Consider the following 16,249-nt stretch of genomic DNA (forward strand, 5'->3'; position numbering starts at 1 on the left):
CCCCAGGTAAGGAAACAAAGAAATGGTCTGAAGCCTGAGATGCACCATCACTAGTGACAGCACCTTAGAGAATTCTAGCAGGATCTCTAACTAGTCCCCCAGGTAAGGAAACAAAGGAATGGTCTGAAGCCTGAGATGCACCGTCACTAGTGACAGCACCTTAGCGAATACTAGAGGGGTCTCTAACTAGTCCCCCAGGTAAGGAAACAAAGGAATTGCCTGAAGCCTGAGATGCACCGACACTAGAGACAGCACCTTAGAGAATTCTAGCAGGATCTCTAACTAGTCCCCCAGGTAAGGAAACAAAGGAATTGCCTGAAGCCTGAGATACACCGACACTAGTGACAGCACCTTAGAGAATACTAGAGAGGTCTCTAACTAGTCCCCCAGGTAAGGAAACAAAGGAATTGCCTGAAGCCTGATATGCACTGTCACTAGTGACAGCACCTTAGAGAATACTAGCAGGATCTCTAACTAGTCCCCCAGGTAAAGAAACAAAGGAATTGCCTGAAGCCTGAGATGCACCGTCACTAGTGACAGCACCTTAAAGAATACTAGAGGGGTCTCTAACTAGTCCCCCTGGTAAGGAAACAAAGGAATTGCCTGAAGCCTGAGATGCACCGTCACTAGTGACAGCACCTAAGAGAATTCTAGCAGGATCTCTAACTAGTCCCCCAGGTAAGGAAACAAAGGAATGGTCTGAAGCCTGAGATGCACCGTCACTAGTGACAGAACCTTAGAGAATACTGGCAGGATCTCTAACTAGTGCCCCAGGTAAGGGACCAAGGGAATGGTCTGAAGCCTGAGATGCACCGTCACTAGTGACAGCACCTTAGAGAATACTAGAGGGGTCTCTAACTAGTCCTCCAGGTAAGGAAAGAAAGGAATTGCCTGAAGCCTGAGATGCACCGTCACTAGTGACAGCACCTTAGAGAAAACTAGCAGGATCTCTAACTAGTCCCCCAGGTAAGGAAACAATGGAATTGCCTGAAGCCTGAGATGCACCGTCACTAGTGACAGCTCCTTAGAGAATACTAGCAGGATCTCTAACTAGTGCCCCAGGTAAGGGACCAAAGGAATTCCCTGAAGCCTGAGATGCACCGTCACTAGTGACAGCACCTTAGAGAATACTAGCAGGATCTGAAACTAGTGCCCCAGGTAAGGGACCAAAGGAATGGTCTGAAGCCTGAGATGGACCGTCACTAGTGACAGCATCTTAGAGAATACTAGCAGGATCTCTAACTAGTGCCCCAGGTAAGGGACCAAAGGAATGGTCTGAAGCCTGAGATGCACCGTCACTAGTGACAGCACCTTAGAGAATACTAGCAGAATCTCTAACTAGTGCCCCAGGTAAGGAAACAAAGGAATGGTCTGAAGCCTGAGATGCACCGTCACTAGTGACAGCACCTTAGAGAATACTAGAGGGGTCTCTAACTAGTCCCACAGGTAAGGAAACAAAGGAATTGCCTGAAGCCTGAGATGCACCGTCACTAGTGACAGCACCTTAGAGAATATTAGCAGGATCTCTAACTAGTCCCCCAGGTAAGGAAACAAAGGAATTGCCTGAAGCCTGCGATGCACCGTCACTAGTGACAGCACCTTAGAGAATACTAGCAGGATCTCTAACTAGTCCCCCAGGTAAGGGAACAAAGGAATTGCCTGAAGCCTGAGATGCACCGTCACTAGTGACAGCACCTTAGAGAATACTAGCAGGATCTCTAACAAGTGCCCCAGTTAAGGAAACAAAGGAATTGCCTGAAGCCTGAGATGCACCGTCACTAGTGACAGCACCTTAGAGAATACTAGCAGGATCTCTAACTAGTGCCCCAGGTAAGGGAACAAAGGAATGGTCTGAATCCTGAGATGCACCGTCACTAGTGACAGCACCTTAGAGAATAGTAGCGGGATCTCTAACTAGTGCCCGAGGTAAGGGAACAAAGGAATGGTCTGAAGCCTGAGATGCGCCGTCACTAGTGACAGCACCTTAGAGAATACTAGAGGGATCTCTAACTAGTCCCCCAGGTAAGGAAACAAAAGGAATTGCCTGAAGCCTGAGATGCACCGTCACTAGTGACAGCACCTTAGAGAATACTAGCAGGATCTCTAACTAGTTCCCCAGGTAAGGAAACAAAGGAATTGCCTGAAGCCTGAGATGCACCGTCACTAGTGACAGCACCTTAGAGAATACTAGCAGGATCTCTAACTAGTGCCCCAGGTAAGGGAACAAAGGAATTGCCTGAAGCCTGAGATGCACCATCACTAGTGACAGCACCTTAGAGAATACTAGCAGGATCTCTAACTAGTCCCCCAGGTAAGGAAACAAAGGAATTGCCTGAAGCCTGAGATGCACCGTCACTAGTGACAGCACCTTAGAGAATACTAGAGGGGTCTCTAACTAGTCCACCAGGTAAGGAAACAAAGGAATTGCCTGAAGCCTGAGATGCACCGTCACTAGCGACAGCACCTTAGAGAATACTAGCAGGATCTCTAACTAGTCCCCCAGGTAAGGAAACAAAGGAATGGTCTGAAGCCTGAGATGCACCGTCACTAGTGACAGCAGCTTAGAGAATACTAGTGGGGTCTCAAACTAGTCCCCCAGGTAAGGGAACAATGGAATGATCTGAAGCCTGAGATGCACCGTCACTAGCGTCAGTGCTTGGAGAATACTAGACGGGTCTCTAACTAGTCCCCCAGATAAGGAAACAAAGGAATGGTCTGAAGCCTGAGATGCACCGTCACTAGTGACAGTGCTTGGAGAATACTAGGCGGGTCTCTAACTAGTCACCCAGGTAAGGAAACAAAGGAATGGTCTGAAGCCTGAGATGCACCATCACTAGTGACAGCACCTTAGAGAATACTACATGGGTCTCTAACTAGTCACCCAGGTAAGGAAACAAAGGAATGGTCTGAAGCCTGAGATGCACCGTCACTAGTGACAGCACCTTAGAGAATTCTAGCAGGATCTCTAACTGGTCCCCCAGGTAAGGGAACAAAGGAATGGTCTGAAGCCTGAGATGCACCGTCACTAGTGACAGCACCTTAGAGAATTCTAACAGGATCTCTAACTAGTCCCCCAGGTAAGGAAACAAAGGAATGGTCTGAAGCCTGAGATGCACCGTCACTAGTGTCTGTGCTTGGAGAATACTAGCGGGGTCTTTAACTAGTCACCCAGGTAAGGAAACAAAGGAAGCGCCTCAAGCCTGAGTTGCACTGTCACTAGTGACAGCACCATTGAGAATAATAGGGGGGTCTCTGACTAGTGCCCCAGGTAAGCAAACAAAGGAATGGTCTGAAGCCTGAGATGCACCGTCACTAGTGGCAGCACCTTAGAGAATACTAGAGGGGTCTCTAACTAGTCCCCCAGGTAAGGAAACAAAGGAATTGCCTGAAGCCTGAGATGCACCGTCACTAGTGACAGCACCTTAGAGAATACTAGAGGGGTCTCTAACTAGTCACCCAGGTAAGGAAACAAAGGAAGCGCCTCAATCCTGAGTTGCACCTCACGTGTCACAGCGCCTCAGCCAATATTAGCGTGTCTGTAACAAGTCACCCAATTAAGGATACAAAGGAATAGCCTGAGTCCTGAGGTGCACTGTCTCTAGTGACAGTGCTTGGACAATACTAGAGGGGTCTGTAACTAGTCCCCCAGGTAAGGAAACAAAGGAATTGCCTGAAGCCTGAGATGCACCGTCACTAGTGACAGCACCTTAGAGAATACTAGCAGGATCTCTAACTAGTCCCCCAGGTAAGGAAACAAAGGAATGGTCTGAAGCCTGAGATGCACCGTCACTAGTGACAGCACCTTAGAGAATACTAGAGGGGTCTCTAACTAGTCCCCCAGGTAAGGAAACAAAGGAATTGCCTGAAGCCTGAGGTGCACCGTCACTAGTGACAGCACCTTAGAGAATACTAGCAGGATCTCTAACTAGTCCCCCAGGTAAGGAAACAAATGAATTGCCTGAAGCCTGAGATGCACCGTCACTAGTGACAGCACCTTAGAGAATACTAGAGGGGTCTCTAACTAGTCCCCCAGGTAAGGAAACAAAGGAATGGTCTGAAGCCTGAGATGCACCGTCACTAGTGACAGCACCTTAGAGAATACTAGAGGGGTCTCTAACTAGTCCCCCAGGTAAGGGAACAAAGGAATGGTCTGAAGCCTGAGATGCACCGTCACTAGTGACAGCACCTTAGAGAATACTAGAGGGGTCTCTAACTAGTCCCCCAGGTAAGGGAACAAAGGAATGGTCTGAAGCCTGAGATGCACCGTCACTAGTGACAGCAGCTTAGAGAATACTAGCAGGATCTCTAACTAGTCCCCCAGGTAAGGAAACAAAGGAATGGTCTGAAGCCTGAGATGTACCGTCACTAGTGACAGCAGCTTAGAGAATTCTAGCAGGATCTCTAACAAGTGCCCCAGGTAAGGAAACAAAGGAATTGCCTGAAGCCTGAGATGTACCGTCACTAGTGGCAGCACCTTAGAGAATACTAGAGGGGTCTCTAACTAGTCCCCCAGGTAAGGAAACAAAGGAATGGTCTGAAGCCTGAGATGCACCGTCACTAGTGACAGCACCTTAGAGAATACTAGCAGGCTCTCTAACTAGTCACCCAGGTAAGGAAACAAAGGAATGGTCTGAAGCCTGAGATGCACCGTCACTAGTGACAGTGCTTGGAGAATACTAGACGGGTCTCTAACTAGTCCCCCAGGTAAGGAAACAAAGGAATGGTCTGAAGCCTGAGATGCACTCTCACTAGTGACAGCAGCTTAGAGAATACTAGTGGGGTCTGTAACTAGTCACCCAGGTAAGGAAACAAAGGAATGGTCTGAAGCCTGAGATGCACCGTCACTAGTGACAGCACCTTAGAGAATACTAGCAGGATCTCTAACTAGTCCCCCAGGTAAGGAAACCAAGGAATGGTCTGAAGCCTGAGATGCACCGTCACTAGTGACAGCACCTTAGAGAATACTAGAGGGGTCTCTAACTAGTCCCCCAGGTAAGGGAACAAAGGAATGGTCTGAAGCCTGAGATGCACCGTCACTAGTGACAGCACCTTAGAGAATTCTAGCAGGATCTCTAACTAGTCCCCCAGGTAAGGAAACAAAGGAATGGCCTGAAGCCTGAGATGCACCGTCACTAGTGACAGCACCTTAGAGAATACTAGAGGGGTCTCTAACTAGTCCCCTAGGTAAGGGAACAAAGGAATGGTCTGAAGCCTGAGATGCACCGTCACTAGTGACAGCACCTTAGAGAATACTAGAGGGGTCTCTAACTAGTCCCCTAGGTAAGGGAACAAAGGAATGGTCTGAAGCCTGAGATGCACCGTCACTAGTGACAGTGCTTGGAGAATACTAGAGGGGTCTCTAACTAGTCCCCCAGGTAAGGAAACAAAGGAATGGTCTGAAGCCTGAGATGCACTCTCACTAGTGACAGCAGCTTAGAGAATACTAGTGGGGTCTTTAACTAGTCACCCAGGTAAGGAAACAAAGGAATGGTCTGAAGCCTGAGATGCACCGTCACTAGTGACAGCACCTTAGAGAATACTAGAGGGGTCTCTAACTAGTCACCCAGGCAAGGAAACAAAGGAATGGTCTGAAGCCTGAGATGCACCGTCACTAGTGACAGCAGCTTAGAGAATACTAGCAGGATCTCTAACTAGTCCCCCAGGTAAGGAAACAAAGGAATGGTCTGAAGCCTGAGATGCACCATCACTAGTGACAGCACCTTAGAGCATTCTAGCAGGATCTCTAACTAGTCCCCCAGGTAAGGAAACAAAGGAATGGTCTGAAGCCTGAGATGCACCGTCACTAGTGACAGCACCTTAGAGAATTCTAGAGGGGTCTCTAACTAGTCCCCCAGGTAAGGGAACAAAGGCATGGTCTGAAGCCTGAGATGCACCGTCACTAGTGACAGCACCTTAGAGAATTCTAGCAGGATCTCTAACTAGTCCCCCAGGCAAGGAAACAAAGGAATGGTCTGAAGCCTGAGATGCACTGTCACTAGTGTCAGTGCTTGGAGAATACTAGCGGGGTCTTTAACTAGTCACCCAGGTAAGGAAACAAAGGAAGCGCCTCAAGCCTGAGTTGCACCGTCACTAGTGACAGCACCTTTGAGAATAATAGAGGGGTCTCTAACTAGTGCCCCAGGTAAGCGAACAAAGGAATGGTCTGAAGCCTGAGATGCACCGTCACTAGTGACAGCACCTTAGAGAATACTAGAGGGGTCTCTAACTAGTCCCCCAGGTAAGGAAACAAAGGAATTGCATGAAGCCTGAGATGCACCGTCACTAGTGACAGCACTTTAGAGAATACTGGCAGGATCTCTAACTAGTGCCCCAGGTAAGGGACCAAGGGAATGGTCTGAAGCCTGAGATGCACCGTCACTAGTGACAGCACCTTAGAGAATTCTAGCAGGATCTCTAACTAGTCCCCCAGGTAAGGAAACAAAGGAATGGTCTGAAGCCTGAGATGCACTGTCACTAGTGTCAGTGCTTGGAGAATACTAGCGGGGTCTTTAACTAGTCACCCAGGTAAGGAAACAAAGGAAGCGCCTCAAGCCTGAGTTGCACCGTCACTAGTGACAGCACCTTTGAGAATAATAGAGGGGTCTCTAACTAGTGCCCCAGGTAAGCGAACAAAGGAATGGTCTGAAGCCTGAGATGCACCGTCACTAGTGACAGCACCTTAGAGAATACTAGAGGGGTCTCTAACTAGTCCCCCAGGTAAGGAAACAAAGGAATTGCATGAAGCCTGAGATGCACCGTCACTAGTGACAGCACTTTAGAGAATACTGGCAGGATCTCTAACTAGTGCCCCAGGTAAGGGACCAAGGGAATGGTCTGAAGCCTGAGATGCACCGTCACTAGTGACAGCACCTTAGAGAATACTAGAGGGGTCTCTAACTAGTCCCCCAGGTAAGGAAACAAAGGAATTGCCTGAAGCCTGAGATGCACCGTCACTAGTGACAGCACCTTAGAGAATACTGGCAGGATCTCTAACTAGTGCCCCAGGTAAGGGACCAAGGGAATGGTCTGAAGCCTGAGATGCACCGTCACTAGTGACAGCACCTTAGAGAATACTAGAGGGGTCTCTAACTAGTCCCCCAGGTAAGGAAACAAAGGAATTGCCTGAAGCCTGAGATGCACCGTCACTAGTGACAGCACCTTAGAGAATACTAGCAGGATCTCTAACTAGTCCCCCAGGTAAGGAAACAAAGGAATTGCCTGAAGTCTGAGATGCACCGTCACTAGTGACAGCACCTTAGAGAATACTAGAGGGGTCTCTAACTAGTGCCCCAGGTAAGGGAACAAAGGAATGGTCTGAAGCCTGAGATGCACCGTCACTAGTGACAGCACCTTAGAGAATACTAGAGGGGTCTCTAACTAGTCCCCCAGGTAAGGAAACAAAGGAATTGCATGAAGCCTGAGATGCACCGTCACTAGTGACAGCACTTTAGAGAATACTGGCAGGATCTCTAACTAGTGCCCCAGGTAAGGGACCAAGGGAATGGTCTGAAGCCTGAGATGCACCGTCACTAGTGACAGCACCTTAGAGAATTCTAGCAGGATCTCTAACTAGTCCCCCAGGTAAGGAAACAAAGGAATGGTCTGAAGCCTGAGATGCACTGTCACTAGTGTCAGTGCTTGGAGAATACTAGCAGGGTCTTTAACTAGTCACCCAGGTAAGGAAACAAAGGAAGCGCCTCAAGCCTGAGTTGCACCGTCACTAGTGACAGCACCTTTGAGAATAATAGAGGGGTCTCTAACTAGTGCCCCAGGTAAGCGAACAAAGGAATGGTCTGAAGCCTGAGATGCACCGTCACTAGTGACAGCACCTTAGAGAATACTAGAGGGGTCTCTAACTAGTCCCCCAGGTAAGGAAACAAAGGAATTGCATGAAGCCTGAGATGCACCGTCACTAGTGACAGCACTTTAGAGAATACTGGCAGGATCTCTAACTAGTGCCCCAGGTAAGGGACCAAGGGAATGGTCTGAAGCCTGAGATGCACCGTCACTAGTGACAGCACCTTAGAGAATACTAGAGGGGTCTCTAACTAGTCCCCCAGGTAAGGAAACAAAGGAATTGCCTGAAGCCTGAGATGCACCGTCACTAGTGACAGCACCTTAGAGAATACTGGCAGGATCTCTAACTAGTGCCCCAGGTAAGGGACCAAGGGAATGGTCTGAAGCCTGAGATGCACCGTCACTAGTGACAGCACCTTAGAGAATACTAGAGGGGTCTCTAACTAGTCCCCCAGGTAAGGAAACAAAGGAATTGCCTGAAGCCTGAGATGCACCGTCACTAGTGACAGCACCTTAGAGAATACTAGCAGGATCTCTAACTAGTCCCCCAGGTAAGGAAACAAAGGAATTGCCTGAAGTCTGAGATGCACCGTCACTAGTGACAGCACCTTAGAGAATACTAGAGGGGTCTCTAACTAGTCCCCCAGGTAAGGAAACAAAGGAATGGTCTGGAGCCTGAGCAGCACCGCCACAAGTGACAGCGCTTTGGAGAATACTAGCGGGGTCCCATTCTGGTCAAAAGGAGACTCTTGGCCTAGAACTAAAAAGACATTCTACTGACCTGTCTAGATGTGGATGAGAAAACGAGCACCCGCATGGAAGATCCAGGGACACCAACCGCATCTCCTTCTGAAGAGACTGCAGGATGTCTGGAATAATCCCCATGTGGAATGGTTCCAAAAGGAAAGTCCAGAATGGATCGAATGCCTCCTGATTTGAGGAATAAAATCCATGGACGCTCAGATGTCGCAGAACTTCTTCTAGATCTTCCAGTGAGGCCCAAAAACAGATCCTGGGGAATCTTTTTTAGCTGTGGAATCTGCAGTGAGTATTTCTCTTTTGACATATTTAAGCCTCAGCTTTCTTCAGTAATCTCTTGCCACAGAGCTAAAAATGTGACAGATTTACTGGGCAGGTATATTTTCTTAAAATAAGAAGAGGCTCGTGCATATTGACCAACAATTCGCTCAGGCATCCTTCTTGGAGGAGTTCCCTGAATATGCAGCTGCAGTTCGCCATTTTGGAAGTAATCTCTTTTGCTTATAATACTGAAATCGCCCCTTTCAGAGAACGGTTCAGGATGGTAAAACATATTTAAAAAAATAAATGCAGGTAGACTTTTCTGAGGTCAGCATAGTCAAGGGTAAGAGCGTTAGCAAAGCCATTTGTAGTGCTCAATACCTCAACTAACTTTTTCTTGCGCACCCGAATGGGAACTGGAAGACTAAACGCAGACATTTCACTGGATTTCTACAACCCTTTGACATCAATCTAACCAGACTGTATGCCAGATCCAGAGCAATGTCAGCAATAACCCCACTGCATCCAGTGTAAGACATTCTTACAATGTGTCAAATCCTCCAGGGCCTACAGGTCCCCCACATCACACAGACAGGCAGCGCATGCACACTGGTGCTGAAGCAGCCCCCACACGTGACTCTCTTTGTGGCACAAGTACAGAGACTGTTCCCTTCCCATGAGCTGCTGTAATCACAGTGGATTTCTAGATAGACTGCCCTTTAGCATCACAGATTGGAAACCCCAAACTAGTTATTCAAACTCTTGAAAAAATTAGCCTATGAAAAAAAAGATTTTCCATAGATACATCACACGCTCAAAAAGGTTGGAATTCACCCAGGTCATGCTTACTGTCTTGCCTTGGTTTACACAGGTATATGAATAAAACATAGGGCAAGTACCCCTCCCCCCCATACAAGGCATCCTTTTGACACTTAACCACACATTCACTATTAGGGTCTTGCTGTTGATTCCTCTGCTTTGGTTCCAGGAGCCCACCCTTTTACAGATCCATTCCCCATCACTATAGTTTGAAAGTCCCGGGTACCCCACTTTACCTTGGTCCATTACCGCAGCGTAGCAGATACAGAAGCTCGCCAGATCGTATTTCTTCATCTCAAACAAATATTGACCCCTGAAACAAAACACAGCATGCAGAACATGTTTACCACTACTAAAGACCACACACTGACATGGAAGATACCACACAACAGTGGAATTGAACTCTTAGGGTGTGGAGCAGGGTCAGGTGTTTGAGACGACGTAACACGAACAATCTACACACATATTCCAGGGGGGGCTTATCCCGGCACAGGAACATGAGAGAGAGAAGTATTGAGATGGAACAGGTAACCAAATGTCTACATGAGCACACCTAAGAGCACCAAGCAGTGAATAAGGGGAGGAATACAGACCCTGGCACAGGGTCTGAACAACATAAAGTACAAACAAAGTCTCTACTACTAGAGGCACTCCCACCCAGATAAGTCATTGTGGAAGGCAGCTTTGTAGGGTTGCGCTCAATGATGTGTTGCGGCCGCCTATACCAGCTCCTACAGCGTCGCAGCAACTGACGTACAAAAACACTGCAATCCAAAATAAAATGGAGCATCACATGATAGGAATTTCATAATTATCTGTATTGGAGCCAGTGCTTCATTTGAGCCCTTTTTGGCCAATTATGAGAAGATAACTAAGCAACTATGAGATGATATAACATCAGCTTCAGTGAACCACAATGCTCCAGCCACAATGAAGTGTTGCTTGTTAGAACCTCTACTCCACAATTACATATTGAGTTCCCGGATTGCAAATTACTTGCTGTGTGGTTTATTGTACAGTCCTGTGCAGAACCTGTTGGGTTTGGATGTTAATTCCATCTATTAAAGTTTGAATAGCCAAGGCCGCCAATCGCTCTTCTACTGTCATGACAGTCAAGGCCGCCAATCGCTCTTCTACTGTCATGACAGTCAAGGCCACCAATCGCTCTTCTACTGTCATGACAGTATACATAAAGAAGGAGTGAACTCCTTCATACTGGTTTATCCAGGACTCGCGGCGGGGTGGTCTGTGCGGCTACCAGGATATCCTCTGCCACATCGGTTGGAGAGCAGGACCTCAATCTTCCTGGATGGGAGTGGACACTGAAGCTTTGAGATAGTGGCTCTGGTCCACTCGATTACAGCCAGGGGAAAGCTTTAGTCAGTTGGCCTCCCAAATTTGAGAGATAGCCACCAAATGACTACAACATACAGGTACCACCAGGGATAAAATGTTATTTGAAATATATCCTGCACGAATGTTAGTGTCACCAAAGAAGACGGGCTAACAGGAGGATAGAAACACATAGAAAGAGAGACGGGTAAAACAGAGATGGTGACGTGGGGTGTTAGATACCAGGCGATATACAGGGAAACTGACAAAAAGAAAGGCTAGGACAGGGACATAGGAAGACAGGTTTATCAATATAGTACAAGAGAGAGAGAGAGAGAGAGAGAGAGAGAGAGAGAGAGAGAGAGAGAGAGAGAGAGAGAGAGAGAGAGAGAGAGAGAGAGAGAGAGAGAGAGAGAGAGAGAGAGAGAGAGAGAGAGAGAGAGAGAGAGAGAGAGAGAGAGAGAGAGAGAGAGAGAGAGAGAGAGAGAGAGAGAGAGAGAGAGAGAGAGAGAGAGAGAGAGAGAGAGAGAGAGAGAGAGAGAGAGAGAGAGAGAGAGAGAGAGAGAGAGAGAGAAGAGTCCACAAATAGACAACAGCGCATTTGTACGCTGGGATTAGAAGAGAGAAAACACTGTGCAAGCTGGAACACGAGGGAAGGTTCCCAAACATACAGCAGTAAAAGTGAGCAATGGGGCAATAATGCAGAAGGGAGATATACAAGGCATGGCGCAGCAACTGCCCTACCAAGCGGGGTCCTGGGAGTGTCTCTGCCTCTGTACACTTGGAGTGTGCTGTGGGACAGGAGTGCAAACTCTCCCACTACTCTTAACCTTATATAAAATATCTTCACACTTAATTCTGCCAAATCGCACAGCTAATGTACTGCGTGTGTGAAATGCCGCTATCTCCATGCCTGCCTACGTTGATGATAGTGTGTTCTTAGCTTGCTCCTCCCGAATCTCTGCGGTGCTTGAGGGCTGCTAACTCCGCCTGGATGTTTTTTTCTTAGCCAAACAGGTATAATTATGAATACATTTTAGTATCTAAAGCAGAGTGGATGGGCAGAGTAGCCTCATTTCATTAGGGTATCAGGTAATGTTATCCCCATATATATATGGTCGAAGTAAATAATATCGCCGGGAAAAGGTCGCAGCGATATTATATGGGTGACCATATATATGGGGACAGGCGCAAAAAAAAAAAAGAAAAGAAAAATAAATGTTGGGGGTTGCAGGGGGGTCCCCCGCATGTTCCATGCAATAATGTCGCCACAAAAAACGGCCATTTTTCGGCGATATTTTTGCATGGCGAGATTTTTGTGGCGACATTATTACATGGAACCTTGATTAGCTAGGGGTGTGACTTCCACGAAGCTTATCAAGCGCGCAGCACATGGTTAAGCGGTGTGCCCGAATGACCCGGGCATTGGGAGGCATTTCTCAGGTTTGGAAAGAACCTGAAGGCTCAACCTGTGAAATGGACATTGCAGGCCCTTGAGGCCCACATTCCATCTGTGGATCTGGGGTTTGGGGTTTTGGGCATGCACATAGCTTGCTAATGGCTCAGAATAGATTCTGTAAACCTTTATTGGGCGGGACATTTAGAGGACCTCCATTTGCTGCTCATAAAGAGTTGGGCTTAAAGAGTTTGAATTCTTTCCTGCTTTTGGTAAATCTGTGGTCTAACAGCAAAGTGATCTTGTCAGAGAATATTGTAACTGGTGTTTGGAATAGAGAAAAGGCCCCATCAGTGCCCTGGGAATGCCATATTAAAAAAGAAATGAAAGGTACTAAATACGAATGGTGATCGATATCCTAAGGACCCCTGGGTGTATTTTACTGAAAAGAAACAATGATAACTAGAATTAAGGATGCCTTATTGGCCTATCATAAACAGACGACAAGTGACAGATAGAGAAAGCCGATGAATAAAGCGCTGGATGTAGCCTCATTTCTGGGGTGCGGGGGAGTTACAGCCACACCTGCGTTGGTGTCCCTCATTGATGCAAGGATTGTGATCATGGGACTGGATCAGGGAATGTATCTGAACCCTCTATGTGACAATGTTCTATTGTTTTGTCGAAAATAAAACGAGATCTGTGGGAGCACTTTGGCCCCTTTGCTGAGGAATGCTGGCTTCCACATACTAAGGCCTGGCTGCAGTGCTACCCCTACCCTTGGCAGGCACACATAGTCCTGCTTGGACGCTATTACAGTGTTCGAAAGTGAATAGTCGATTTTATTTTTCAGAATATGGTAAAGTCTGAGACGATATGTTACTATAATGTGTCAGACAGTCTCACTATGATAGGTACTGGAATGAGGAAGAACTCGAGAACGCTACCGTCAAGCATGAAAAGTGTTCGACCAGCTGTTGTCAATCAAACTGACATTATGCTGAGGCAATCCCAGTTGCTTAACCTAAACAGTAAAGGACACAGAGAGCAACATCCGGAAGGTGAAGTCAGCGAGCTAGAAGGCCGCCAAAAAGCCTACGAGTTAGAAACAGGGCATTGGAAGGCTGCGCCAAAGCAACAGTGCGGAGTGGAGTGGGCGAACCAAGGGACTCCAGGAAAGCATCTTGTCCGTCAACTGGGAATCGACAACCATTAAGTTGAGAGTCAGTGTGGTGGTGGAGTGACCTGTGGTGGGTTGACCGTGCTGCCCAAGAATTACACTGAGATTGCCAACACTAGCCGCAGAGGCGATTGCATGGGAAGTACGTGGAACTGTGGTGGTTGCACAACCTGTAACAAGTGGATCGTTTTGGTCCAAAACTTGCACCCAGATCACTAGCAGTAACAGGAAAAGAGAAAGAACGTGCCTGCAACACCTGGCGAAACCGGTGAAGAGTTCCCCGAGAGAAGGTAACGGGAACGGTGGTAAGTCCGGGAGGTGGCCGGGAAAACTTCAGAAGACGAAACCAGAAGACACAAGAGAAATAGATCATTTTGTGAGGCAACTCCCCGGTCTTTTCTATAAGACTGTGATATTGAACAGTCAAGAAGGGCTCGGGACACTCTTCCCTCATCCCGGTAGTGGCACATTGAAGCACGGTGTTCAAGTAGAAAGAATACTAAGCCTGTGGAGACAACTTAAAGAATTGAAGAATCTAAAATTGAAGTTACTCAAGAAAACATTGAAGTGTCAAGGAGAGTTCAGGAGTCTCTCCTTCGTCCCAGTGGAGCATGTTGAAAGTCAGTGTTCTAGTGAAGAAAAGCCTGCTAAAAGCTGGATATGAACTAGGGTAGGGAGCCATTCTCCGAGTCCAGTGATATTTCTGAGCACTGTTGTGAAACCTAAACTTGAGAGACTTTTAACTAGGAGAAGGGAGTCATTCTCCTTGGTTGGGAGAAGAACTCTTTTTACTCATTTAGTATTTTGTGGAAATGGGAATCAAAGAAGCCCCGTAAGAAGAAGCAAGCATTCTTTGGATGTTGTCTCTGAGAGCCTCAAGACATCCCGTCCCCAAATGGCAAAGTTCCACAGACGCCAAAGCTCCTGTGTCCCAATGGGAACTTCAGAACCGTGGAAGATAACGTCACGTTCAGGAGTTGGTCTTTTGTCCAAGTCGATCTTTCTCTTTGCCTGTTGTGTCAACACAGGATCACCCCAAGAGTCAGCTCTTCTTTTCTTCTCCCCTCTCTTTTCCACAAAAAGGGACGAAATCCTTAAACCCCTTCAAAAAGGGACTCTAATGGAAGCAAACCAGAGGAGTGACAACTGAAGAGCACATGCCGTGAGGACTTGATATCATTTGCTCAATTCAAACATCTCACCCACATTGGCATTTCATTTATCTACACCTGATTGGAAATCATCTTTGCGCTTTGCCTTGTCTGCTTTCAAGCGTTCTTCTTATTATTGGGACTTTGTCTTTATGCTTTGCCTTGTCTGCATTAACATTATTAGTAGTATGGTATTTATTGAGCATGGACCTAGCGTCAAGAAGCAACGGAGCGCTTTACAGATGTAAAGCGCCAATACAGATACATAACAGAGCGCTTTACAGAGGTGTACAACATTACAGATGCATAACGGAATGCTTTCCAGTGGTAACAACAAAACAGATATACAGCGGGGGTAGGATACAGAGGGGAACATAGGAGGGGTACAGCTGTACTGGGTGGTGGGGCGGACAGGGGCAGGCAGCATCTAGCGAGTCAGGGGCCGTGAGGGACGACGCGATGGCCTAAGTGTTGAGGATTCAAATATTCAATATTTCTTCTTATTGGACAACACCTCCCCCACACTGGCATCTCATGCATCTATATTTGTTTGGGGTTTGCTTTGATTGCATTTTAAAAACACTTTGGTATTTTCTACACCAGCAATCTCATATTCTTCAATTATTTAGTGGCATGCTTGTCAGATGGCCCCGGGGCCCGCAGCTGCTTTGGGCAGACTCACCGGTGGTGTCCAGCGTCTCTAATTTCTGCTTGTGCCCTGGCTGCATGACTTCTGTGGCTGCTTTTCACTTCAGAGTGTACGGGGGCTTCTCCAGTGTCCTACGCGGCTCTACGGTTAAACACCAGCTATCTCGCTTGGTCCGGACTGGAGAACACTGCTTCTGTGCATGGCGCACCTGCCAGGAGCTCCTCTTTGGCTCCCTGCATCTCCACGGCTCTCCCTGGTCACATGCAACTTTTCTCTCTTGACTCCGGCAACTTCTCAGTGTTACGCGTTTGTGAGTCTCAGCATGAGGTTTGACGTCCTCTCCTGCACTCCTCTGGACTCTGCAGCAACCTGCACAGGAGTCTCTATTCCTGGCTTCCCCCCTCAGTCAAGAAGCTTACAGTTAACTTTGGGCTGCAGCACCCTGCTAAGGTCCAGGGGTCCCCCTTCTTTCTGGATGGCCAGACAGATTCTATTGGCTCCTCGATCACGCCTCAGCTCCCCTTTGACAGTTGAGGTGCAAGGGTTCCCCTCTCATCTGGCCCAAACAGCAGTCCACAGATCTTTCCCTTCTGGTACACAAATCCTGCAGCCAGGTCCTCCAGGAAGGGCCTCTCACACACTTCCTGAGACTTTCTAACGTTTTATATTGGCTCTGGCCAATGGGATTTGGGAAAGAACTAGACTGCTGACAGTGAGATGTGATCAACATTACTCCTCTCCTTTTCTTCATCCCAGTGTTGTGGGGTGGGAACAGTAGTCCCTTTTTGTGAATATGGTGTAAATGTTTGCAATAGCTATTAAAGTCATACCATGTTTAGAAGAATAGTATGTGGAGCTGGAAAAAGTGTCTTTCATAATTTTACAGGGCCAGTTAGTTGAGAGTT

At 47.5% G+C, this 16,249-nt stretch overlaps 1 protein-coding gene across 1 annotated transcript in view; it reads right to left on the reverse strand.

Annotated features, from left to right (window-relative positions):
* TTC6 (tetratricopeptide repeat domain 6) overlaps positions 1-16,249 on the reverse strand; it is a 1,171,050-nt gene that overhangs the window by 674,414 nt on the left and 480,387 nt on the right. The window contains exon 17 of the mRNA XM_069638410.1: positions 9,873-9,949. Coding sequence (XP_069494511.1) covers positions 9,873-9,949 — 77 coding nt within the window. The remainder of the gene's footprint in view (positions 1-9,872; positions 9,950-16,249) is intronic.

This window comes from Ambystoma mexicanum, chromosome 14, assembly GCF_040938575.1.
Source record: "Ambystoma mexicanum isolate Mex_15411 chromosome 14, UKY_AmexF1_1, whole genome shotgun sequence".
Taxonomy (NCBI): Eukaryota; Metazoa; Chordata; class Amphibia; order Caudata; family Ambystomatidae; genus Ambystoma; species Ambystoma mexicanum.